We start from the raw sequence: 27,960 nt of genomic DNA, 5'->3' as shown, positions 1-27,960 counted from the left end.
CCGGAAGCGCGAAATGGAGAACAAGATGGCGGACCTCGATTCCCCTCAGAAGCTGTCAGGGATTTCTCCGCCTGAGGGGATGGGAGGAGGCCGCTGCTCGGAAATCTCCACCGAGCTCATTCGCTCCCTGACCGAGCTGCAGGAGCTGGAGGCTGTATACGAACGGCTCTGCGGCGAGGAGGTGGGGGGCTAGCCAGAGGCGATGGGCTTAGGACTCGTCAGTCTCGGGAAATCGGGCTGTGGGAAGTTCTCTCTGTGCCTCTGCCGAGGGAAACAAAACAGCACTTATTGAAGAAGCAGGAGTGTAATTGAGTGTATTTGGCGGGACCTGACGTCTCTATTCACTTGGACTGGTGCCCCTAAGCTTGTTTTCCCTGTTATCCGGGCGGTCTGCTCCACTCCTGGTCCCCACCCCACTTATTTGCCTGGCCCTTAATGTAGGTTTTTCTGCCGGAGTAGTTAGACTGACAGCGTGGGTCAACTCGCTTCTCAAAATAAGACTAAAGGCTCCCTTGCGTTGACTTAGCAATTTAAAAATTAGGAAACGTTTTCACCATGTTATCTCAAATATTTAAGGAGGAAGTTATTGCAACTAAACTTGAAGCGTTTTAAGACTTATTTTTGTGGGGAAAGATTTGGGGGTGTAACTGTAGTTCGGTAAGTGTACAGCTTTGTGGAAGCTTGAGGTTTAAAGACAGGTACAACTGTCTGATCTTGGACAAGTGACTTTCATCCCTCGGGCCCCTGCTTTCTGGCCAATAAGGAGGATGGACTGTATTCTCTTGAAGATTCCTTACAGCCTCCTTCATTTTCCGTGGCAACCTGATGCTGTCAGTATATTTGTGAATATCATTTGGGTTCCTTGCCAGTCAGAAGAAAGAGATCCAAGCTCCGATCTAAAGTTTTAGTAGCGGGCGCCTGGGTGGCTGAGTCAGCTGAACATCAACTCTAGATTTTGGCTCAGGTCATCATCCCAGGGTCATGGGGATGAGGGTGGAGCCTGCTTGAGATTCTCTCCCCCCCCCCCTTGCACTTTATCTCTAAATTAATTAATTAATAAATAAACGTTTAGTAGCTGTTCTCTAAACCAAACTTTTTAAATTTTTTTTAAATCTTTATTTATTTTTGAGAGAGACAGCATGAGCCAGGGAGGGGCAGAGAGAGAGGGAGACACAGAATCTGAAGCAGACTCCAGGCTCTGCGCTGTCAACACAGAGCCCGACGTGGGGCTCGAACCCACAAGCCGTGAGATCATGACCTGAGCTGAAGTCAGATGCTTAACCGACTGAGCCACCCAGGCACCCCCCCCCCAAACCACACTTAGTGTTTCTTTTAGAGAGAGCAAGAGAACGAGTATGAGCGAGGGAGGGGCAGAGAGAGAGGGGGACATAAAATGTGAAGCAGATGCCAGGCTGTCAGCACAGAGCCTGATGGAGGGCTCTGAACCCATGAACCCCGGGATCATGACATGAGCTGAAGTCAGAGACTTAACCAACTAAGCCATCCAGGCACCCCCTAAACTAAATTTTTAGTTAAGGTTGTGAGTACAAACAGTTTCAGCAAGAGCGAGGGGGGATTATTGATATCTTTGAATAGTTTCAAACATTAACTTGCACCAACTCGAGCAGTTTATGATAACATTTTTCAGCAAGATGTGCTTTATAAAATTCAGTGTTAAGAATTTATTGTTTATTTAATTTTAGAGTGCATGAGTTGGGGAGAGGGGCACAGGAAGAGAGAGAAAGAATAAACCAGGCTCCACACTCAGTGCCTAGCCCAACACGGGGCTTCATGCAGGGCTCCATCCCAGAGCCCTGGGATCATGACCTGAGCCAAAACCAAGAGTCGGACTCTCAACTGACTGAGCCACCCAGGCACTCCATAAAATTCAGTACTGTTAACATTCCTAAGCTTGCATTCATTGAGTTAGTCCATTTTTAAGGGAAATTTAAGTCCATCTTCCAGACAGAACAATATTAGTTCTGTATTTGTATCTGATGACTGTCCAGGGAAGTTTCCCTCTGGATCCTACTGAATTATTTTAATAGAAATGCATAGCTGATAATAATGGCTATTATTGAACAATATGCCACCATACTGCGTTAAGCAGTTTATGTTTGTTATCTTGTTTGGCTCACACAACAGTCCTGTGGGATACTCTTAAATTTTACAGATCAAGAAACTCAAGCATAAGAAGGTTACATTAGTTGCAGTGATGCAGTAAATAACTTGGCTGAGACAATTATATACTTATTCTTTCCGGGTACTGATTGTATCACTGTACACTGCGAAGAGACTCTTTGTAACTACCACTTAAGAAATTTCATTTGTTTAGCCATTATATTTTAAATGCTTTCCTGCATTAGGCACTAAGATAATGATACTGAATAAAAGTTCCCTTCCTTTGTGGTATTCATCTGCTAAATGGAATGAAAATATACAGAAGGTAGCAACCATTATGCAATGTGATCACTGCAAAAATGAAGTATTGTTCATTAAAGCCTTAGGGGAACTTAGTGAAAGGAAAGACATTTGGAATGGGATTCACCCTTCAGCTAAGTGGTTGGGTTAGATCATTTTTTAAAGTTCCTTATGACCATTCTGATGACAAAATGCTTGTCTATTTTTCAGAAAGTGGTAGAGAGAGAACTGGATGCTCTTTTGGAACAGCAAAACACCATTGAAAGTAAAATGGTCACTCTACACCGGATGGGGTGAGTCTCCATCTCAACAAGAGCCATTGTAATTCCAGCAAGGTCCACTGGATAAGTTCCTGTTTTTCCTAACTTTCTGTTATAAAATGCCAGTTGATTTTGAAGTGTAGAGGAGGATTACTTCAAGGTAAAATGAACACTTAAGGGTATAATCAACTGGTCACAGTATCCTTGGACCAACAAGTACTAAAACTCATTTGGAAACTTATTGGAAATGCAAATTACAAGGTTCTACTCAAAACCTCTTGAACCAGAAACTCTGGGTGTGAAGCCCAGGAATCTGACACGCTTTTAACAAGCATACCATGTGATTCTGATGTATGTTTCAAGTTTGAGAACCATTGTTCTTATAAACTTTGTGTATTTGTTAGCCATAAAAATTGCTCTTTGACCTCTTCACCCTCTGTGATTGTTGGTTAGTGTATTTTATACTCAGCAATTGGAAGCATCTGTTCTCTAGTTCTTTAGCAGTACCTATTTAGGGGTGTCTTTAGTACTTATAGAGAGTAATTTTTTATTTAATATTGGCCTGAGTTTTCAGTAAAATACTTTTTAGAAAAAGCTGTGAGTAGGGGTACCTGAGTGTCTCAGTCAGTTAAACGTCTGACTTTGGCTCAGGTCATGATCTCTCAGTTCATGGGTTTGGACCCCAGGTTGGGCTCGGTGCTGACAATACAAAGCCTGCTTGGGATGCCTTCTCTCTCCCTCTCTGCCTGCCCCTCCCCCACTTATGCGCATGAGGGTGCTCATACTCTCTCTGTCTCTCAAAATAATAGGTAAACTTTTTTTTAACTTTACTTATTTATTTAGAGAGAGAGAAAGTACGCAAATGGGGGGGGAGGGGAAGAGGATCTGAAGCAGGGTCTGTGCTGACAGCAGAGAGCTCGATGCGGGGCTCAAACTCATGAACCATGAGATTGTGATCGAAGCTGAAGTTGGATACTTAACTGCGCCACCCAGACGCTGCTAAATAGATACACTTTAAAAAAAAGAAAGAAAAAGAAAAAGCTGTGAGTAGAGCGAACTGAGCTAAAAGTTGTGGGGAGGTACAAAGAGAATAGAAGACATGATCTCCATCTACAAAAAACTTTCCATCTCTTACTCATTCCTTCTCCCCCTATGGATATGTGTGTGCTGACATATGTCTCCAGTCCCAACCTGCAGTTGATTGAAGGAGATGCAAAGCAGCTAGCTGGAATGATCACCTTTACCTGCAATCTAGCTGAGAATGTGTCCAGCAAAGTCCGTCAGCTTGACCTGGCTAAGGTAATCCCATTGAACTTCTGATGTTCGAATTAGTAGAGGGCAGTAGAAAAGCCACGACATTAAAAATTAGAGCAGCACCATTCAGTAGAAATCTAATGCAAGATACTGATATTGTGCTGAAGATAGCACAAGAAGAGAACACTTCAGACCCATACCTTTTATGAGTAAAGATTTCAGAATCCTCAAAACACCACAAACCAGCAAACCAAATATAGCAACATATTAAAAGGATTATACTATGACTGAGTGAGAATGCAGGGTTGCTTTAACATCTGAAAATCATTTAATATAATCTACCATATCAATAGAATAAGGGACAAAACTACATGATCATTTGATAAACTCAGAAAAAGCATAAACTCATAAAACTTGGAATAAAAGGGAATTCCCTCAACCTGATAAAGGCAATCTATGAAAAACCCACAGCTAACATCATACTGGTAAAAGACTGGGTGCTTTCTCCTTAAAATCAAGAATAAAACAAGGATGTTAGCTCTTGATTTTCTTCAATACTGTACTGGAGTTTCTAGCCATAGCAGTCAGGCAAGAAAATGAAATAAAAGTATCCAGCTTGGAAAAGAATATGAACTACATATGTAATTTTAGATTTTATAGTAACCATCTCTACTTTATTATTATTATTTTTTTATTTTTAAGTAGGTTCTGTGCCCAACATGGGGCTTGAACTCACAACCCTGAGATCAAAAGTTGCATGCTCTACCAACTGAACCAACCAGTCGCCCCACTAGTAGACATTTTTTTAAAAGAACAGAAATAGGTAAAAATAATTATAATAATATGCTTTATTTAACCCATTATGTCCAAAATAACATGATTACTATAAAATGCTATTTGTGAGGTATTTTGCCTTCTTTATTTCTGTACTAAGTCTTTGAAATCCAGTGTGTGTCTTACACATCTTAATTTGGACTAGCCACATGTGAAGTGTCTAGCCACATTTCAAGTGCCGCAGATCATTAATGACTACAGCAGTAAATAGCATACGATCTGGCCTCTTGAATACATCATTTCCAGCCTCAGTTTGCCCCTATGAAATAGGGTAACTCCTCCCACTCTGTCTAGATCCTGCTAAAATAACTTACCATGAAACACTATAGTCACACAGCGACCAAGTCACATATTAAAGTTTCTTTAAAGTATTCTTGCTTGGGTGCCTGAATGGCTCAGTTGGTTAAGCGTGCGAATTCAGCTCAGGACATGATCTCACGGTTCGTGGGTTCGAGCTCCTCATCGTGCTTTGTGCTGACAGGTCAGAGCCTGCTTCGGATTCTGTGTCTCCCTTTTCTCTGCCCCTCCCTCTCTCGCTCGCGCGCGCTCTCTCTCTCTCTCTCTCTCTCTCTCTCAAAAATAACAAACATTAAAAACAAATTCTTGCTTAATTCTAAAAGAAAAATACTTTACATATATTTCGTTTATTTTATTACATGGTTTACAATGCCCTGTTGCCAAAATATCAAATACACTCTGGTTCCATTATTAATTTAACATAAGCCAAATGTAAATATGGTTTATCCCTGTTCCTGCTTCCATTAAAATGATTGATGTGGTCACATAAATAAAATTGTATGATACCTGTCAGTATTATTGATCATCTGTCAATAACAGTTTTGTGAGTGGTAGTGGTTCAGGGCTTCTGGTTAACCAGATTCTGTCCCTGAATCTCCATACCTTCTGAAGACATGTCTTTGAAAGAATAGGACATTGTTTCTAAGCACCAAGTCTTTTTGCAGAACCGTCTCTATCAAGCCATTCAGAGAGCTGATGATATCTTGGACCTGAAGTTCTGCATGGATGGAGTTCAGACTGCTTTGAGGAATGAAGATTATGAGCAGGCTGCTGCCCATATTCATCGCTACTTGTGCCTGGACAAATCAGTCATTGAGCTCAGCCGACAGGGCAAAGAAGGTAAGTATCTATCCCAAACTGTTGATTTCTACTGTAGTCATAAGCATCTATAATCTGAATAAGGCAAACTGAACCATGAAAAGGACCTCTGTTAGGCAATTTCCTTGTCTGGTATTCGACCCTATATAGATTATAGTCCATCCTAGGGTATGTGTTGTTATTCCCATTTTACAGAAAAGGAAACTGAGTCCAGATCTGTTCTCTGATCAGTGGGTTCTTTCCACTTGACCCTATTGTCTACTCATAAAATTAAATTCTTAGCCTGGTATTCTAGGCCTTCTCACCTGGTTTTGTACTATTCACTTGTGAATCCATTCATTGTGCACATATATGGAGTTCTCTATATGCCAGAGTGTATATTACTTGCAATACTGTACCTGTATATACTTTTTTCTCTTCTTTTTTTTGTTTCTGTTACTTTGCTTCTCTCATTCCCTGTCTGGAATGTATGTTCCTCTTACTCAGATATCAAACCCCTGCTCATCTTTAAAAGATGGGATATCATTTCTGGGAAGACTTTTCTAATTCAATCAGAAATGTAACTTGTGCACGCTTTTCTTATTACACTTACCATACACTGGTTTTGTTATAGTTATTTGTGCATAGATCTTATTTCTTTTACTTGATTGTAACTTCTCTGTGTATTTCTAATGAATAGTGGTGCACAAAGTGGCATAGACCTGACACAGTACCATTCTTTATATTAATTCTCAATTTCCCCCCATTGCACAGGCAGCATGATTGACGCCAACCTGAAATTGCTACAGGAAGCTGAGCAGCGTCTCAAAGCCATTGTAACAGAGAAGTTTGCCATTGCTACCAAGGAAGGGGATTTGCCTCAGGTGGAGCGCTTCTTCAAGATCTTCCCACTCCTGGGTCTGCATGAGGAGGGATTAAGCAAGTTCTCAGAATACCTTTGCAAGCAGGTATGACCCCGATTGCTTGGTAGGTTAGTGGTATGGTTCTCTGACTGCAGATTTGGACGCTGTATCAATCCAGTTTCTGTGGATTCTTTCTCACTTTGCCCTTTTCTTCTCTTGCCTGTAGTGTAGCAGGACTGGATGTATACATTCATTCAACACTTATGTGTTGCCAGCCTGCTGCATACTAGTCATGGCTGAAACTGCTATTGATGCACATTCATTTCCAATAACTAGGTGAAAATGTAGGAAAACTAAAATGCAAATTCTCTGACAAGTTGAATCACACTTTTTAAGCTGTCAGCCAAGAACTGGCTTCTTTTAAGAGCATTCAGAGTTGTTGGTTAGTTGTTTTAAGACTTCATAACCAGGCTTGAGGCTCAAAATAAGCCACATTGAGATGAAGCAAGTGATGTCACTTATCATTAAATCCTGAAAAAGAAACAGATTTCAGTTAAAGTCTCAGCTTCTTTCCCTTGACCTTAGATGGAAAGAAGCAGATCTCAGCAGGCGTGTATGCAGAGGGTTATTGTTTGTAAGTATATGTCAGCGTGCCTTCTGCCACATCTCCCAGAGTTCTCTATAATGGAACACTGTTCTGCATTAAGAAAAATGAGACAGTGGATGATTACTGAGTGCCAGGAGAAGAAGCACCAGCAGGTACTGATGCCAGAGAAGTTGTCCCATGAGCTGTTGGAGGCTTTTCACAACCAGGGCCCTGTGATCAAGAAGAAGCATGACATGCACAAGATGGCTGAGGCCAGCCGTGCACTGGCTCACTACCGCTGGTGGTAGAGGGAGGGTAGGGGCTCTAAGAGGAGCCTAGGACTCTCTGCTGCAAGAAGTAATGAAACACTTAAGGGTTAAGGATGTAGTTCCTTTTTCAGGGCAGGCAGGCCTCACGAGGATGGAGCAACATATTTATTGCTTGTTAGTCCTTTCTTTGGGGCCTAGAACTTGCTCTTCCTGTCCCATCTCCTTACAAAGAGGGAACATACCACTTTAGATTTCCAGCAGAAACTTAGGGCCCATCCAGTCTCTCCCCTCAATTCAGGGGTAGAACTTAGGATGATACGAAAGGAAGCAGTTTTAATGTTGGAAAAGCTTTATTAGAAAATTCTCACCCTGAACTGGTGAGGCATGTGATGGGGTGCTACCATTTACTAAAACCGACTAGAAATTAAAAAAAAAAAAAAAAATGAGACAGATGCATACATGGTGACATACTTCATGCTCTGATGTATAGTTAAGTTAGACTAAATACTTTTGTTTCTGCTTAAAATGATAGACGTGGTAGGGCACCTTGGTGGCTCAGTCAGTTAAGTATCCAGCTCTTGATTTCAGCTTGGGTTATGATCTCAGGGCTGGTGAGATTGAGCCCCGCATCAGGCTCTGCAGCGACGATGTGGAGCCTGCTTGGTATTCTCTCTCTCTCTGCCCCTTCCCCACTTGTGTGTAGGCTCTCCCTCAAAATAAATAAACATTTTCCAAAAAATAACAGAAGTGGCAATAAAAATACATGTTTGTGGGGCGCCTGGGTGGCGCAGTCGGTTAAGCGTCCGACTTCAGCCAGGTCACGATCTCGCGGTCCGGGAGTTCGAGCCCCGCGTCAGGCTCTGGGCTGATGGCTCAGAGCCTGGAGCCTGTTTCCGATTCTGTGTCTCGCTCTCTCTCTGCCCCTCCCCCGTTCATGCTCTGTCTCTCTCTGTCCCAAAAATAAATAAACGTTGAAAAAAAAAAAATTTAAAAAAAAAAAAAAAAAAAAATACATGTTTGTATAAGCATAGGATATTTTTCAAAGGGTTAACAACAGTTATTTATGGAGAAGAGATTTTAGGAGACCAAGAGGAGTAGGTAAGAGGAAGAACGGCTTTTCACTGAACACTCCTTTATTCCTTATGAATGTTTAAGTGTGTGTGTTTTACACATTCTAAAAAATTAATTAAAATAAGGGAAAGATGGAGCTGGCTAAAAAGAAAATGTATTATACATACATGTAACCGTTTTTGTGGCACTTTTTTTTATCAGTACTTTGCCATCTGGGGCCTAGAAATGGCTTTTATTTTTAATCCTTTAAAAATCCCTTCTGTGGTACCCAGATTCTTTGTCCTGCTCAATAAAGCACCATTAATAACTTTGTTATACTTGGAGAAGATTAGTAAAACTGGGGACTCTCTGCCTTTGGCTAATGGCAGTACATATCTTCAAAGAAAAGGAAAGCATTATTTACAACTCTGAGTTGAAGAAGAGTTACCACTGTGTTCAAGTTCTTTGTCTTGCCTGAGGCCCAGACAACCCCGAGCCCACTGGGAGGTTCCTGTGTGCTGTGTAGGCTTTCAAGCATCAAAGCAAACATGGGAAAAAGAAAGTCAATGGGAGATCTTTTTGGAAAACTGAGGCCAACCTTTGATCCGAGAACTCCTGTGGATTTTCCACTTTTTTCAGGTGGCCAGTAAAGCTGAAGAGAATCTACTGTTGGTGCTGGGGACAGACATGCGTGACCGGAGGGCTGCAGTCATCTTTGCAGACACACTCACTCTTCTGTTTGAAGGTAAGTCTCGTTCTCCACTTGAGGGAGACTGAAGGCCTTCCTACGTAATGCCCACATCCTAGTGTTCCTTCTCTCCCTGCTAACCTTCGGTTTAATCCTGTAGTTTGCCGTGTATTTATTTATCAGAGAAGTAACTTCCTATTCAGTATCTGATTAGCAAAAATTAGAGTCTCTCAAGTGTTTTGATCCTCCCTATTCCTCAAGACCCAAACTCTAAGAGTAAATTTAGTACTTAAGTGAATTACTAGGAAAAGAGTAATGCTGATTTCCAAAGATGCTTCTACTGAAACTTTCAATATAACTTAAATGCCTTCTAGTTTATCAAGCGTTGTACATATTTAACAGACAAATTTGCTTAGCAACTCCTAGCCCTGGCAAGAACCATCTGTATTCATTTTGGGTGGTGAAACAGGTCTAAAAGGGTTGAGTTAGACCCCAGATAAGTCCTGGATAGAAGAAAGGAGTTTATTTTGTGGGAAGAACATTTGGAATCCAGTCCTCTCATTTTCTCCATTCTAGGTATTGCCCGCGTTGTAGAGACCCACCAACCAATAGTGGAGACATATTATGGGCCAGGAAGACTTTACACCCTGATAAAATACTTGCAGGTGGAATGTGACAGACAAGTAGAGAAGGTGGTAGACAAGTTCATCAAGCAGAGGGACTACCACCAGCAGGTGAGAAGGGAAAGCCACAGGTGGGTTTGGAAACAATGTTAGCCAGCAATACTGAATACATTAAATGGGAGTGGGGAGGGGAAGGGATGAAAAAAGATGAAGGTAGAAAAATAAATACGGAATGCAAACTGGCATGCATTTTGCCTGTCACCAGCTTACTTTGGATTTGAGGTGATATCAAGATGATAACGTAGTACAAGATTGCGAAAGAAGTAGAAAGGGCTTCGTGAAAGAAACACAAAACAGAAACATTAGACCAGCTCTCTTAACACAGAATGTGCAGGTGATACAAGGAGAATTTTACTTCTTAAGGTCATAGTAAGTGTCAAGTAATTTGTCTCAGATTTCTCCTTAGTTCCTTAGGTACTAACAGTAATACTTGGTTTTTTTTTTCTTTGAAACTTATTTGTCCTTTCCTTTGAGCAGAGGATGTAAGAGTAGGATTAGAAATAGGAGTAGCCCATACAATTTTATGTAATACCATTAACACCACTTTTAAGTGCAGTAATGGGGGGGGGGGGGGAATTAGCATCTAAATCAAAAGTAAATCTTTGGCTCATCATTCTGATAGCCTACTTTTGGCTTGCTTGTTAAGCAAACTAAACTTAAACATTCTTCTGTGCCAGAAATTTAGAGTGACCAGCAAGAGGTAGGTGTAAAGAGGGTGGGGAAGAGCATTCTCATTTCTTTGGTATATTGCAGTTCCGACATGTCCAGAACAACTTGATGAGAAATTCTACAACAGAAAAAATAGAACCAAGGTAATAATCCTCTTTTCTTCAGCCCATAGAAGTTTGAACTGGTAATCATGTATCATTCAGAGACTGCTCTGTTACAATGTGGTTTATGTTTTAAAAATATTTTATCTATGATTCAAGCTTTTAGTATTTTCTAATAAAAGTAATAAATGCTTGGGGCACCTGGGTGGCTCAGTTGGTTAAGCTTCTGACTCTTGATTTCAGCTGAAGTCATGATCTCATGGTTTATGAGATTGAACCCCGCATCAGGCTCTGTGCTGAGCCTGATTCTCTTTCTCTGCCCCCCTCTCCTCGCTCTCTCTTCCGCTGAAAATAAATAAACATTTAAAAAAATAAATAAATAAAAGTAATATATAATCATTAAAAGAAAACCCAAACATTATAAAAATGTATTCAATCAGTAAATTTTTACTGAGTACACATTAGGTGCCATGCACTCATGTTTGGTAGTATGAAGGTGGCAGCAAGCAAAGTAAGCAAACCCAACTTAATTCTTTATTTGTGGTGTCTGTAGTCTAAAGTAGACAGATAATAATAGCTAACACGTATATGGTATTCACTATATGGTATACATTGTTCTAAGCACTTAACAAATATTCAGTCATTTATTCAGGGTTTCTCAGCCTCTGTACTATTGGCATTTTGGCTGGATAACACCTTGTTATAGAGGACTGTGTTCTTCACTGTAAGATGTTTAGTAGTGTCCTTGGCCTCCACCCACGAGATACTGATAGTGCGATATCACTAGACACTGCCAAATGTCTCAGAGGTGGAGGGTGGGGGGTAAAATCCCTTCATTTGAGGATCACAGATTTAATCCATAAACATTTTTTATAGATGAGGAGACCGAAGCCTGAAGAGGTTAAGTGACTTGCTGACAGTCATATAGTGAGAAGATGGCAGTCAGGAACAGAATCCAAGCAGACTCTAGAGTTCATGTTGTTAATCAACATGATATACTAAGTGTATGGTGCAGGAAAGCATATAATAAAGGGATGTAACCTAAGCTGATGAAATTCAAGGAAAAATCTCTGAGGAAATGACCTTAGATCTGAGACCTTAAGAGTAAATAGAAATAAGGGGCAGCTGGGTGGCTCAGTCAGTTAAGCATCTGACTCTTGGTCTAAGCTCAGTTCATGGTCTTGCAGACTCTCAGGTTTGAGCCCCGCATCAGGCTGTGCACTGTCGCTGTAGAGCCTGCTGGGATTCTCTCCCTCTCTCCCTCTCTCCCTGCCCTTGTCATGCTCTCTCTCAGAGTAAATAAATAAACTTAAAACAAAAAAGGGTAAATAGAAATAAGAGGTGAAGAGTGTTCCAGGTAGAGCAGGGAAAGAAGAGCAGTGTAGTTGAAATGCAAAGAGTTGGGGAGAGCCTGGTATGAGATGAATCCAGAGAGGTTGTTCTTAGAGTCAGGCCATTCAGAGTCCTGTATCCTAAGCACTATGGAAATCATATGATTACAGTATGACCAGATATATGTTTTGAAAAGATCTCTTGGAGTTTAGTGTGGAAAATGAGTTAATATATGTGTATGATGTGAAGGAGGGGTTCAACTTCATTCTTTTTAATGTGGATATCAGTCATCCCAGCACAATTTGTTGAAAAGACTATTCTTACTGAATTGTCTGAGCACTCTTGTTGGAGATCAATTGATCATAAGTGTGAAGATTTCTGGACTCTCAACTAAACTGTAGGCCTATCTTTATGCCACTACCACACTGTCTTCATTGCTGTAGGCTTGTAGTAAGCTTTGAAATTGGGGAGTGTGAGTCCTTCAACTTTGTTATTATTATTTTTTTTAATAATTTTTTTAGGGGCACCTGGTTGGCTCAGTCCGTTAAGTGGCTTCAGCTCAAGTCATGATCTCATACATAGTTCATGGATTTGAACCCTGCATTGGGCTCTCTGCTGTCAGCACAGAGCCCACTTCAGATCCTCTGTCCTCCTCTCTCTCTGCCCCTCCCCCAGGCACATGCTTGCACACGTGCTCTCTCTCTCTCTCTCTCTGTCTCTCTCTCTCTCTCTGAAAAAATAAACATTAAAAAAAGTTACTCAGAGTGCTTGGGTGGCTCAGTCAGTTAAGCATCCAACTCTTGATTTTGGCCCAGGTTGTGAACTCCCGGTTCATGAGATTGAGCCCCATGTCAGGCTCTGTGCTGACAGCCTACTTGGGATTCTCTCTCTCTCTCTCTCTCTCTCTCTCTCTCTGTCCCTCCCCTGCTCATGCTGTCTCTCTCAAAATAAATAAACAAACGTAAAAAAAAATCAGGGGTGTCTGGGTGGCTCAGTCGGTTAAGCCTCTGACTTTGGCTCAGGTCATGATCTCACAGTGCATGGGTTCAAGCCCCGCATCAGGCTCTTTGTTGACAGCTCGGGGCCTGGAGCCTGCTTCAGATTCTGTGTCTCCCTCTCTGCCCCTCCCCTGCTCATGCTCTCTCTCTCTCTCTGTCAAAAATAAATAAACATTTTTAAAAAATCACTCATCAGGGGTGCCTGGGTGGCTCATTTGGTTAAACATCTGACTCTTGATCTCAGTTCAAGTCTCAGTCGCAGGGTTGTGAGTTCAAGCCCCATGTTGGGCTCCACGTGGGGCATAGAGCCTATTTCAAAAAAATAATAATAATAGGGGCACCTGGGTGGCTCGGTTGGTTATGCATCCAACTTCGGCTCAGGTCATGATCTCACGGTTTGTGAGTTCAAGCCCTGTGTTGGGCTCTCTGCAGTCAGCACGGAGCCCACTTCAGATCCTCTGTCTCTCTGCCCCTCCACGACCCATGCTTGATCTCTCTCTCTCTCTCAAAAATAAACATTAAAAAAAAAAAGAAACTTTAAAATAATTTTTTTAAGTTTATTTGTTTATTTTGAGAGAGAGCAAGCGAGAACAGGGGATGAACAGAACGAGAGAGCCAAGCAGGCTCCTTGCAATACAGGCTCGACTCATAAACCCATACGATCATGACCTGAGCTAAAATCAAGAGTTGGACACTTAGCCCACTGAGCCACTCAGGTACCCCTCAATTTTGTTATTTTATTCAAGATTATTTTGGCTCGGGGCACCTGGGTGGCTCAGTCGGTTAAGAGTCTGACTTCGGTTCAGGTCATAATTTCACGGTTTGTGAGTTCAAGCCCTGCATCAGGCTCTGTGCTGACAGCTCAGAGCCTGGAGCCTGCTTCAGATTCTGTGTCTCCCTCTCTCTGCCCCTCCCCCACTCATACTCTCTCTTTCTCAAAAATAAACATTAAAAGGAAAAAAAAAGATTGTTTTGGCTCTTCATCTGGGTAGGTGAATGGGTGTGGGCCACAGCTTAATGGTTTAGCCTAAAATCCCACCACAGCTAAATAAGAGGATGGGAAGTTGTGGTTCCTTTCATATGAGGCATAGATCATTTTTATTCAAACCACTGACAAAAATATACCTCCCAGTCTCTTATTTAGCCCTGACAGCATTTTTGTAGGTGAATGGTTCAGGTGAAACGGGTAAGTGGAATATGTGGTTGACAGCTGTCTCTGATTATAATTGGGCCAGCAGACTAGGATGACCATCTGGCAGAGCTAACCCTTCTGGGCCCAGTGGAAGAGGGAGTTTGGGACTCTTTGCCCTGTATCTCTTAAATCTAAGGGAATCCAGTGTCTTCCTGCTTATTCCTTCTGCTCCATGTATCTCAGGGAACTGGACCCTATCCTGACTGAGGTCACCCTAATGAATGCCCGCAGTGAGCTGTATTTACGTTTCCTCAGGAAGAGGATCAGCTCTGATTTTGAGGTAGGGGACTCCATGGCCCCAGAAGAAGTAAAGCAAGGTAAGACGTGTTTCCCGTATTTTCTGGGAGGGCTGGGACAGAATTGGCATTGTTTTCTGATAGTTAAGCCACAGATCTGTTAACAAGGAAGTAACTAGGGCTTCTTAGCATCTGAGGTCTGTGGGCAAACTAGGAAAGCTAGACTTAACTATATGTTAAGGAATGGACTGGATCTTTGAAGCCTTTTACTCATTTTACAGGTGAGGAAAGCTAATACCCAGAATGGTTAAATTATTTTCTTCTAATCTGTTCTCTACACCACGTTGCCTCACCAGCTCTGAGTTTGGGATTGGTGTTTAATTTAGATCAGTGACATGCGGCGCCTGGCTGGCTCAGTCAGAAGAGCATGCAACTCTTGAACTTGGGGTTGTGAGTTTGAGCCCAACAATGGGTATAGAGATTATTTAAAAAATAAAATCTTAAAAAAATTCACTATAATCTCCAATTACTATGTTCTCTAATAATGACAAAACATTTAGAAATAACCTATGTGTCTAAAAATAGAGTTCATTTTTTTTTTTTAATTTATTTTGAGAGAGAGTGCAAGCATGGGTGGGGGAGGGGCAGAGAGAGCAGGAGACAGAATCCCAGGCAGGCTCCATCCAAGCCATCAGCCAGGAATCCTACTCAGGGCTCAAAACTCAAGAACCATGACATCATGACTGGAGCTAAAATCAAGAATTGGCCGCTCAACCAACTGAGCCACCCAGGTACCCCTAAAAATAGAGTTTAAAAAATGGACTGGGGCAGGGGGCCTGGGTGACTCAGTTGGTTGAGCAGCGGCCAACTCTTGATTTCGGTTCCAGTCATGATCTCATGGTTCATGAGTTAGAGCCCCTTATTGGGCTCTGTGCTCACAGCTCAGAGCCTCATTGGGATTCTGTTTCCCACTCTCTCTCTGCCCTTCCTCCCCTTGCTTTCACTCACTCGCTCTCTCTCTTTCTCTCTCAAAAATAAATGCATAAACATTAAAAAAAAATGTGGACTGGAGTGCCTGGGTGGCTCAGTTAAGCATCCGACTCTTGATTTTGGTTCAGGTCATGATCTCATGTTCATGAGATCAAGCCCCACATCAGGTTCTGCTCTGACAGCACAGAGCCTGCTTGGGATCCTCTCCCTATCTCTCTCACTGCCCCCCTCCTCACCTTGTGTTCACTCTCTCTCTCCCCCAAATAAATAAACATTTAAAAAAATTAAAATGTGGGGGGCGCCTGGGTGGCGCAGTCGGTTAAGCGTCCGACTTCAGCCAGGTCACGATCTCGCGGTCCGTGAGTTCGAGCCCCGCGTCAGGCTCTGGGCTGATGGCTCAGAGCCTGGAGCCTGTTTCCGATTCTGTGTCTCCCTCTCTCTCTGCCCCTCCCCCATTCATGCTCTGTCTCTCTCTCTGTCCCAAAAATAAATAAACGTTGAAAAAAAAAAAAATTAAAATGTGGACTATCTACCTGATAAAATATCATATGGCCATTAAAAATAAGCTAAAAGAAAAATAAGCTATATAGAAACTGTGAAAATATTTATGATATTATCTTTTTTTCATTTTTTGTATTTGAGTGTAGTTGACAACACAATGTTACATTAGTTTCAGGAGTATATGGTAAAATGGTTTAAAGCAGAATACAAAATTGTATCTGTACCATGATTATAACTATGTAAATTATGTACAGATTGGGAACAAAGACTAGAAAGGAATGCGGGAAAATGAAAACAGTTGGTATTTTTGCCTTAGGGAAGAAAAGTGAGTATTTCTTTCTTGGTTGTCCCCTAGAGCACCAGAAGTGTCTGGACAAACTCCTCAATAACTGCCTCTTGAGCTGTACCATGCAAGAGCTAATTGGTTTATATATTACCATGGAGGAGTACTTCATGAGGGAGACTGTCAATAAGGTAGGACAGAGGACACATCCCTTGGAAATGGGGCTTCATGTCCAAGAAGTCAGGCTGAAAGAAATGGCCAAGGCATGTCGCATTTCCTAGTCCTGCTTTGAGAATATCCTTGGGTGCTGACTGAGCAGTACCACTTTGTATGGTTAAGAGGTCATTTTTGGGGTTGTCATGCTCTCCAAAGATCCAGCTGGATGTGTTTCCCAAGGCTCACAAAAGAACACCTTAGCTCCTCAGGGAGCCTACTTGTGCCCTGCCTTCTCTGAGGTATGTGGGTGAGGAAACTCGGGAAAGAAGGGCCTCTCCTGATGTCTTACATCCCAGTTAACAGATGTCCCCAGGGCAAAGTCCCTAAGTACTTAATTTCCTAACATACTCATCAGTAGGGAAATAAGCTATTTTGACAAGGAAAATTGACACCAAGATATAACTAGAGTAAGCCATGTTGGGAGAAACAAGGACAAGCTATAGAAAAGGGAGCAAAGCCAGAGCATGTTCCAGAACTATCTAGAACAGTGGTGTGCAGAACTGGAGCTCTTACTGGCTGCTTTGCCTTTTGGTTAGGCTGTGGCTCTGGACACCTATGAGAAGGGCCAGTTGACATCCAGCATGGTGGATGATGTCTTCTACATTGTTAAGAAGTGCATTGGGCGGGCTCTGTCTAGCTCCAGCATCGACTGTCTCTGTGCCATGATCAACCTTGCCACCACAGAGCTGGAGTCTGACTTCAGGTACAGTTGACTCCCTTTCTACTTTCTAGGAAGCAAAAAGCTCCTAGTTGTGACTGATTTCTAAGCCTATATTGCTTCCCTTTTTTCCATGTGATTCCAGTTGAGTGCTATATAGGATATGAGCTTCTATCCATAGCACAATATCCCTGACTTCAGACATCTGTATAGCAGCCAGATACCTTACAGGCCAAGTCTGTGCTCCCTGGACTGGATTGGAGGGGTTACTGGCCCTCAGACCTAGGAAAGAGAATAGGCATCTCAGTTGAAGGCAATAGTTGTAATAAAGTAATCATAGTTACCATTGCTACAGGCCAGCCACTATTCGAATTTCTTGCTCTTATTTAGTCTTGATAACAACCATTAGCCCTCTTTTACATGAGAAAACTGGGACTCAGATCATACAGCTCATAAATGATGGAATATGGAATAGAGTCCAGAACTGACTCCCCAAACCTGTTCTCTAACTACTTGTATGGTACTGCCTTTCACTAAGCTGTACTGCCTCCTCTTGAGTCTGTTGGAGCTCAATGCTAATAACTGGGAGCCTCGCAGGGAATAAAGAATTGGCCAGTCTTCTCTGTATGTTCTTGTCACATCAGTGCCATTAATGGGTTGTTGGGTCTCTCTCATACCCTGGATGCTCAAGTTTTCCTATTATCGTCTCAAGGATTGGTTAATCCTCCAAAAGAGCAGGCCATGCTGCTGGGTTAGGGTCATGGGCCCTCTGGTCCTGTGGTCCTGGAAGCCAGATTGAATGCTGTCAGTCTCTATATGCCATTCTGCACCCACAGGGATGTTTTGTGTAACAAGCTGCGGATGGGCTTCCCGGCCACCACCTTACAGGACATCCAGCGCGGGGTGACGAGTGCTGTGAACATCATGCACAGCAGCCTCCAGCAAGGCAAATTTGACACAAAAGGCATTGAGAGCACTGACGAGGCCAAGCTGTCCTTCCTGGTAGGTAGCCCTATAGGTCAGGAGCTGGTTGGTTTATTTCAAGAGTTTAAAGTATGACCTCTAAGCCACAGTATAATTGGCCTTCAACGGGAAACTTTTCTTCCAGTGTCTGTATAGAAGGAAAATTCCTCTTTAAGGAAAGCTCCTCTTAGAAGGTTCTGAAACCATTTCTTAACTAGGGACCTATTTCTGAGCAGCCCAATGCAGGACATGAACTGTTCCTTGCCTAGAAGGCTGGGCACCTTGCAACTCAGCTCTCCCAAGTGCTCATTCCCAAGAGGACTACGAAGCTGTTGAGGGGCTCCACTCAGTATCATGCTTGGTTTGCACCTGCTACAGAGCCAACTGTAATATCTGTGCCAAGCTTCCAGACCACTTCTGTAAGGCCAGTCCCACAACATGGGTGGGGACTGATCATTTAGACCTACCAGGGCTCTTTTCCTAGCAAACTTCTTAGGCTTTCAACATCCTCAGAAAGATGACCTTTTTTAAAGCCCTTAGCTACCCAGAATGACACAAAATGAAGCAGTGAGTCTTACCAGGTGTGTGATAGCTGGGAAGAAAGAAACATGAAAGGATGAAGGGATTTATTCAAGGTTAACAGTCAGTTTGTGATGAGCCAAAAAGAATACAGCTGTATTCTGGCTCAGCCCTTTCTGGCATGTGCTGTCTTGGCATTCCGCTTCACCCCCACATTGGCCAGAGCCATCTTGGCTCCTGGGGTACAGAGCCTGAAGGAGACATCCAATAGCAGAGCTCTCCATCAGTGGTCCACAGATGGGGGTCTCTGAACACCTTGGGGTTGGATGCTTAATGTATACTTTTTTTTTTCCTAGAAGCAGGGTCCTTGGCTTTTACCAGATCCTTAAAAGGTCTGTGACCCCAAAAGTGTTAACAGCTGTTGTTCTCAGAGACAGAAGCCTAAACATACCAATATCTACCTACCTGTGCAAGGAAACCCATAGGAACTGGTCCTCAGACTGCTGTTTAGGCAGCCTCACTCACTTCCTGTCACTGAAAATATTTTCCCTGAGCATGGGTTCTGTTAATCTGGAATGTCCTGGTTGTTGCCAAAAAAGAGGATCAGCTCCAAGAAATTATTACCTCTGAAATACACCTTTGGAGACCTTTGCCAAAATGTTTGGCAACCAGCTTCATTTGATCATGAACTGACTGAAATTTTTCATTTTGTTTGCGTTCTGTTATTTCATTTTCTACGGAACTTACTTTCATTCTTTCATTTCTCTACTCAGAAACGACTCCTAGCTTTGCATCTTTCCTTGGTGGTTTGTTGGCAGCCTCTGAGCCTCACTTATCCTACCCCTCTAGCGCAGGATATTTTCCTCCACTTGGCCCCACAAGTCCCCATTACACTGGCTGCTGTGCTTTTGCACATTCTCGGCTGCCATGCACAGCTTCATTGTTTGAGGGCCCTAAAGATAAGGCCAACATGAAAGGTGATGCTAAATGGTTAGTGACAGATTTCTAGTTTTCCTGACGCCAAGTACTTAAAATGTCATCGCTCCCACTGCAGCACTCATTTCTTATGTCACCTTGATTCATTTGGCTGTCAAGATGAATTCCCCAACGGTGTTGACATATCATTCGCCATGAGCCGGGGATAAGCCCAGTGAATCCATGCTTACAAGGACTGTCAGTACAAGGAAGCTTTGAAATCGATACCTCTTGAACCCAAATCCATTTTCCCTTTATGATAGATTTTTCTTATGCCCCTAAACGCTTTGAAAACATTTAAGTTGTGGCCCTCATCCTTGAGCTGTCATCACAGTACACTTATTTCTCTGGAAGCTTGTGATGTTAGCAGCCTTGTGTTGTGGCATGCTAATGAAAGGCTTTAAGTCTTATCCCTCCCTGATGGAAGTGGCCTTAGCAGCACTGTCAGCAGCATGATCTTTCACGATTAGCTGCAGGACACTGATGAGGGAAGCACTCTAGGGAACACAAGAGGGCCATCCTAGTCTCAATCCCTGGGGTTCTCGAATTCTTCTTTTACTCTGAAATCCTAAAGTTCCTGACTCATCTTTTTGAAAATAGGCTCCTCCCTACCTCATCCCTGCCTTCATGGTCATGCCACCAGCACACCAGTTCAGAGACAGTATGATCCTCTCATACTTTCTGATTCCTGCTCTGCACAGCCTCTAGAAGTAATACTTAGTATTCTGAAGCCACAGCTGTGCTCGTATGGCATTCACCTGTTTTACATAACCCTCAGTGCCAACCCGTTGTCCACAGGAGAGCATAGCACCCAAGTCCCAGTCTGACTGCACTCGCCTCTGCAGCTTTACAAACTCTTGCTGTTTTTCTGCACATATCCGTGTACTGACTCTGCTTATTCCCAAATACTTTTTGGAGTTTTCTGCCACTCTGCAACTGTGTATGTTCTCCCTTCTTCAGAACACATTTATTTACTCATTCAGTCAACAGATATTTATTTGAGAAACTTTTATATATCAGGCACTGTTCTAGGTTCTGGAGCTACATTGCCCAATAGGGTAGCCAGTAGGCAGAGGTGGCTATTTAAATTTAAGTTTAAACCAAAAATCCAGTTCCTGAGTTGCACTAACCACATTTCAAATGCTCAGTAGCCATAGATGACTAGGGGCTACTATACTGGACAGTTCAGATTTAGAATATTTCCATCATCAAGAAAGTTCTTTTGGGCAGTGTTAAAACTAAAGATCCAGTTCTAAAGAGAACAGAATAGATCCCTGCCTTCATGGAGCCCTCATTCTAGTGGGAAAGGCAAACAAGAAACAAACAAAATGATACTGGATAATCCTAAATACCATTAAGAAAATAGCAAACAGGACAGTGCCCTATAGAAAGACTGATAGGAGTGGAGAAATGTACTCACCCTCATCTGTCAGAATTACTCCAGACTTTTTGATCTGAATAAAGTTCATCTCAGTTACAATTCAGCCATGGAGCTTTCCTTGAATGCCTTAGAGCAAAATGTTTCTTTCCTCTAAATGACCATAGCAATTGGTGCCTTCATCATCACTTTTGCAACATGCTGCTTTTTATGATTGGTATTTCTGTATCAAGCTTATAAGGCAATAGAGTTATGAAAGAAGGAGCTCTTGTCTGAGAGGAGGGAGACCTGACTCTATTCCTGGCTTTAGCCCTGTGGCCTGTCACTTTCTGTCCACTCACCCTGCTTTATTTTTCTGCATGGTATCTTTATCTGATATTTCTTACCTGACTTCCCTTCTGGAATTGTGGACCCTATGAGAGGGTGGATTTCAGGAAGCATTTTTTTTTTTTAATTTTTTTTAATCTTTACTTATCTTTGAGAGAGACAGAGACAGACGTGAGCGGGGGAGAGGCAGAGAGAGAAGGAGACACAGAATCTGAAGCAGGCTCCAGGCTCCAAGCTTGTCAGCACAGAGCCTGATGCGGGGCTCGAACTCAGAAACCATGAGGTCATGACCTGAGCCAAAGTCAGACACTTAACTGACTGAGCCACCCAGGCGCCCCAGGAAGCATTTCTTAAATGAATGTCAGTCTTTGCCTCACTGACCTGGGCTTTAAGTCACAGGACTTCTCCCAGATCTGTGTGCCGAAACATGGAGCAAAAAGATCTGAAACCTTGGGTCACTACCCCTAAGATCAGATGACTCTCCTGCCTTAATGTCAGGCACAGGAGAAAGGGCAAGCCCGGTTCACTATTCTGCCCAATCCAAGACCTGAGCACCATACCTGATGCCACTGCTGTGGGTGTTCCTTAGCCCTCCTCTGGGCCTCAAGATTACAGCTGTCAGCCAGTCTAGCACTGGAGTGGGTACAAACACCAGTGAGCAGTGGGTCACATTCTCTGTCCTTACCTCCCAGGTGACCCTGAACAACGTGGAAGTCTGCAGTGAGAACATCTCCACATTGAAGAAGACTCTGGAGGTATGAAGAAAATTGCCTATCAGTTTTCAGTAGCTGCAGCCTCTCCAGGCCTCCCTGTGAGAGGGGTTCCTACGCGCTTGTTCTGGTGGGGCCTGTGCATTCGCTGGCATTGAGCCAGCCTTCCTTTAGAGCATTTGAGGGGATCAACATGGGAGGACCTCTGACCCACAAGCTGGAAGATGAGGATTTAAATTAGCACTTGTGGCACATACTTGGCCTGTGACCTCAGATAAGTCCCTTAGCTCTCTGAGCTTGGGGACTCTCATCTACAAAACAGATCTTCTTCCTGCCCTAATTAGGGTTTACTGGGGGGCCTAACTAAAAAAGGGTTGAAAGCACTTAAAAAAATGATAAAGTCCTCAAAAAAATGTTAGGAAATTAAGATGAAATAGGGTTTGCCAAACCCTGTACAAAGCTGTTGCAGTTACCATTTTTTTAAAGGAAGGCTACATAGTGTGTTGGAAATTGATTGGGCTTAGAAGTCAGATCCTCCTGGGGGAGGGGAAGGAAAAAAAAAAAAAAAGGACGTTAGAGTGGGAGAGAGCCAAAGCATAAGAGACTGTTAAAAACTGAGAACAAACTGAGGGTTGATGGGGGGTGGGAGGGAGGGGAGGGTGGGTGATGGGTATTGAGGAGGGCACCTTTTGGGATGAGCACTGGGTGTTGTATGGAAACCAATTTGTCAATAAACTTCATATATTAAAAAAAATAATAATAATAAAAGAGGACCTCTCAGAAAAAAAAAAAAAAAAGAAGTCAGATCCTCCTAAGTTCATGTCTCTGCTGGACCACTGACCAGCTTTGTGGCATGAGGCAAGTTCTCTACCTCCCTGAGCCTCAGCATCTTCTTGTATAAACAGGAAGAATGATCTCTGCCTCGCAGAGTTGTGAAAAATGAATGTAGTAATATAAAACATGAGCTATGTGAGACGCATGCGGTGGTAGTTCATAATTGTATTAACAGTTATAAATAGCAGCATGGAGCAATCACTTTGTTAAGTGTTAGAAAACGAAGAGCCCAACTCTGCTCCAGTCTCAAACTCTGCCTCTGGGAGAGGAGGGAAGCCGGGGTCCTGCTGCCTCAGCAGACCCTTATTTCAAGGAAGATACAGTGCTGCAGAGGCACAGGCTGATGATAAGTGGAAGCTCTAGGGCTGAGCAGCCTGCAGAGGCCAGGACCCAGCACAGGGGAGAAGGCCTTGTAACTGGCGGGCTTCCTAAAGGAGGCGCAGGGAGAGCAGTCAGGTGGGAGTTTACAGTAGTACTGAAAACCGGACCAGATGAGGAACTTACACCAAAAAGGCCTTAAAATGGAATAAAGTAAGAGTGCTACTTACAAAGTACCAAAAGCACAGGATCTGTCACATGGTATGTGTTCAGCAGAGTGGCTGTTATTGTTAAGTCATGTCACCTTAGATTGTATTCCAGACTTTATCCTTTACGTTCGAATATTGGATTTTGAAGGAATATTTTGGGAAATGTTAGAAATTGAGAACTGAGCCAGTAGAATTAGCCAAGTAAAAAAAGGATAGCAAAGAGCTGAAAAAAACAATTGCCATAAATTCTACCCAACTTAGATTTGCATTCGCAGGTATTCTTTCTGAATCCCACTAGCAGCCCTTTGAGATAGGTCAGGTGGTGTGATGTCCATTTTACAGATGAGTTTAAAAGGCTAGGTAAAGATAGTGTATATTGTAGCCGCTGTGTAACTGAGGGCTTCTGCCTGCTGTATCAGTCCCTTTGCAACTCTTCCACACTGCTCCTCCTGCTGTGGCCAAAACAGCACAAACTTCTAAGGAGACTACAAGAAATTCAGGCAGTTCCTGGCAAACCAAAACGTGGTGAGTTTCAAGCAGCTCCCCCTGTGCATTCTCTACTCCTAGGCTATCGTGTGGGGATTGGGAACAGGAACTCTGGAGCCAGAATCCCAGCTTGAATCCTAGCTCCATGACTTAATTGTTGTGTGGTGTTAGATAAATTATTAACTTCTCTGTGTCTCAGTTTCCTCATCTATACAAAGGGGTAGGAATAGTACCTACTTCATAAGATAGGTACTTTAATTAATAAAAGTTAAATGCTTTAAACAGGGCCTGGCATACAGTAAGCATTTAAATCTTAGCTGTGATCATGATGATCTCCCTTGGGCAGCCAGACCAAATTATTTAAATTTTTTTTTTTTTCAACGTTTATTTATTTTTGGGACAGAGAGAGACAGAGCATGAACGGGCAAGGGGCAGAGAGAGAGGGAGACACAGAATCGGAAACAGGCTCCAGGCTCCGAGCCATCAGCCCAGAGCCCGATGCGGGGCTCGAACTCACGGACCGTGAGATCGTGACCTGGCTGAAGTCGGACGCTTAACCGACTGCGCCACCCAGGCGCCCCCAGACCAAATTATTTAAAAAACAGAACCTATAATAAAAGCTAGCATCTCCTTAGTGTCTACTACTTGACAGGAACTGAGCTAAGCACTTTGTGCATTCAACTCTTCCAACTACCATGGGGACAAGGATTTGTGTTCCCACTTTTTAAACAGGGAAATTGAAGCTCAGAAGCTTTAAATCACTTGACCAAGGTCACTCAGTCAATATGTAGCTAAGCCAGGATTTGAAGCTAGGAATGTCTGACTCTAAAGGTATGAAAAATCTTCTGGTTTTTGTGTTTCTTATTCACACCCCCTGTTACCAATACTCTCATATTACAAAGGGGGAAATGGGAGTCAAGTGGCTAGCCACTTGTTTTCTGAAACCTCTCGAGGACTGTTGCCTAGGATCAACCATAGCTGCTCTTAGAGAAAGCTGAAGTTGGAGAAATGGCTGGTTGTACATGGGGCATCCTCTTCACCCTCCAGGCACCCACATGGCCCATCCATGCTGGGAAGCCTGATAGCTAGGTGTTCTCTCCTAGAGTGACTGCACCAAGCTGTTCAGCCAGGGCATTGGAGGGGAGCAGGCCCAGGCCAAGTTTGACAGCTGCCTTTCTGACTTGGCTGCCGTGTCCAACAAATTCCGAGACCTCTTGCAGGTAAGCCCCAGGATCAGTTGCTGACTGAATCCTGTGCCTGAGTGTTGCTCTGAGCATATTGTTACTGGTTTATATTGGGCTCCATATATATAAAGAAACAAGGAGGAATGAGAGAGTAGCATGCAAGAAACTGAACTCATGTGAGTCCCTTGAAGACTGAAGATTTTTCAGAGGTTGTCATGCTGACAAGCCAGCATTCTGGTCCTCTTGAGTCTCCACTTGGCCCCCACAGTGCCAAGAGCCCAGAAAGGTGCTCAGAGGAAATGGAACCACTTGGTTATTTGGACCCACTGCTTGGCCTTAACCAAAGGTGCTGCCTAGTACCAGGCACTCAGAAGTCTCTCCTTTTGAGTTTGCCAAACCAGTCCCATGACCTGGACCTGAATTGGCACAGATCTGGAAATGAACATGTTGTTTCTGACCTCTTTTATTAGCATTATCTCTTTTAGACTTTGGACAGGCCCACAGGAAAGTCTGCGAACTGGAAGAGTGCCCTGGTGGTCAAGGGATGGATGGAGCAGAAGGGAAGGGGTAGGTACATGTGCCTTTTGTGACTGACGCATCTCTGCCTTGTCCCGCAGGAAGGGCTGACGGAGTTAAACAGCACAGCCATCAAGCCACAGGTGCAGCCTTGGATCAACACCTTCTTATCTGTCTCCCACAACATCGAGGAGGTCAGCCATCAGGCCCAGGATTACCCCTCATTCTCCCAACCCCCAGCTGGAGGGCAGCAGAGCTGTCTCAACAGACCAGACCTTACATGCTTCTCTGGCCCACTTCCCTCACCCTCAAAGACTAGGTTCTTCCCAGTAAGCAGGTTGTTCCTGCACTTAGAAGGGCTCTGAAAGACACCTAAAGGGAGTTTGCCATGACCTGATAATGTCCTCTTTTATTGAGGCTTTCTGTCCCACCTATGATAGACTTCGGAGCTTTATTTTCTAGCCTAATGATGTCATTTTTGACAGCAACATTTTTGGCAGCCCAGAGCCATTTGCTGATCAGAAGTATGATAAAGCAGTAGCAAACAGTATATGCTGGCTTGGGCGTCCATGCTGCTTTTTAGCTGAATGAGTCAGAAGCTACAAGACCTCTTCCTCTGTTTTCCTAAAGGGGTGAAAGCAGGGTGGGGTACATGGTACTTTTTGGAGAGGCCCCCAGTGACCCAGCTTGTTTCTTGACAACAGGAAGAATTCAATGACTATGAGGCTAATGATCCTTGGGTACAACAGTTCATCCTTAACCTGGAGCAACAAATGGCAGAGTTCAAGGTGAGCAGAGGCTCTAGGGACCAGGTTATAGAATTACCCACCTCTGCCCAAATCGACAGCCTTTGTCTTCTCATCACACTCCTACTGGGAACTCTGAAAACTCTTCCAAGCCCCAGCCTGTAGACACACTCCCCGATGGCCTCCTGTAACTGTGCCCACCACCCCCTACTGAAGAGTCCTATATAGGCAGAGCGGCTTAGGTAGGACTCCCGCTAATGTCTAGCCTCTGTGTGCAGGCAAGCCTGTCCCCAGTCATCTATGACAGCCTGACCAGCCTCATGACCAGCCTTGTTGCCGTCGAGTTGGAGAGAGTGGTGCTGAAATCCACCTTTAACCGGGTAAGGTCCAGCAAGCACAGGTCCCCAGCTCTGTTGTTTTTCTTCTGAGGAAGACAAGTCCTGCCACCCTAGGACTTGCATTCCCTCTGTCTGCCATCCGCAAGCCCTGCACATCCAGACCCGAACCTTCCCTGGCTTCTGAGGCCTTGGAGCTGACTGAGGCACCATATGAGGTCCAGCTGCCTTGCAGCCCATCACTGAGGAAAACTAGGGGCAGGTTCCATGTGGCTGGAGGGCCAGGCCTTGAACACTGAGTGAGCTTGCGTTCCCTTGCAGTTGGGCGGTCTGCAGTTTGATAAGGAGCTGAGGTCACTCATTGCCTACCTTACCACAGTGACCACCTGGACCATCCGAGACAAGTTTGCCCGGCTCTCCCAGATGGCCACAATCCTCAATCTGGAGCGGGTATGTGCAGCTCTCCAGGCCTAGCAAGGGATAGGTGACTGGGAAGAGGCAAAAACAAAATCTGGATCCCTCTCTACCTCTTCACACCAAGCCTCCACCATCAGTCCAGCCCTGCAGAGCACCTTCTTCCTGGGCACCCCTGCTCTGTCTCTGGTGGAGCCCAAGGCCTTCTCTCAGGATAGCCTCTCAATGCTGACTTTCTGTGTTCTTCCCCACAGGTCACTGAGATCCTAGATTACTGGGGTGCCAACTCTGGCCCACTGACATGGCGCCTCACCCCTGCCGAAGTACGCCAGGTGCTGGCTCTACGCATAGACTTCCGCAGCGAGGACATCAAAAGGCTGCGTCTGTAGCTGCCAGGGGGAGCCCACCTGGTCCATCATACTTCAGGGCCCATTCCCTAAGTGGCCACAGCCAAGAAGCTGAGCAAGGATGTCTGGCTTGAGGAGCTCTGACAGCCCGACTGTTCCACTGTGGGCAGCAGGAAACAAGGCTCAATTCACTCTGCTGTCTGCACTCAGACCTGTCTCGGTGGTGCTTTGCAGGCAGTCTCTCCCCACCAGGAGAAATGAATCCCCCTGGGCTCTTAACTACATGGGAAAGCCAAGGCAGGCCAACCTTCTGCACGGGTGGTCATTCTCTCATCCTTAGACACTACAGCAAATGAGCTGCCTCCATGCCAACCCTAAAGGACTTGGGTATATCTGGGGACCTGGGGAATTAGGTTTACTCCCAAGGAGAGGCTATGATGTTTATGCTCATGCTGAATAAAGACACTCCTTGGTGATAATGCCAGTGTGCTATTTCCAGGGAGGGTTGGATGCTATAGGG

At 43.9% G+C, this 27,960-nt stretch overlaps 1 protein-coding gene across 1 annotated transcript; it reads left to right on the top strand.

Annotated features, from left to right (window-relative positions):
* The first annotated feature begins 5 nt into the window (after window positions 1-5).
* On the top strand, window positions 6-27,919 carry COG4 (component of oligomeric golgi complex 4). The gene is made up of 19 exons (XM_030297745.2): window positions 6-181; window positions 2,632-2,714; window positions 3,866-3,980; window positions 5,732-5,906; window positions 6,639-6,832; window positions 9,272-9,377; window positions 9,897-10,054; window positions 10,757-10,815; window positions 14,479-14,612; window positions 16,378-16,496; window positions 17,058-17,224; window positions 18,016-18,181; window positions 22,034-22,096; window positions 25,002-25,118; window positions 25,700-25,792; window positions 26,303-26,386; window positions 26,623-26,724; window positions 27,001-27,129; window positions 27,348-27,919. Exons 1-19 carry the CDS (start codon window positions 14-16, stop codon window positions 27,480-27,482), a joined length of 2,367 nt encoding a protein of 788 aa, XP_030153605.1. The 5' UTR covers window positions 6-13; the 3' UTR covers window positions 27,483-27,919.
* Window positions 27,920-27,960: the final 41 nt, after the last annotated feature.

The sequence above is a fragment of the Lynx canadensis genome, chromosome E2, assembly GCF_007474595.2.
Source record: "Lynx canadensis isolate LIC74 chromosome E2, mLynCan4.pri.v2, whole genome shotgun sequence".
NCBI classification, from domain to species: Eukaryota; Metazoa; Chordata; class Mammalia; order Carnivora; family Felidae; genus Lynx; species Lynx canadensis.
This window is presented reverse-complemented; position numbering and strand designations above follow the sequence as displayed.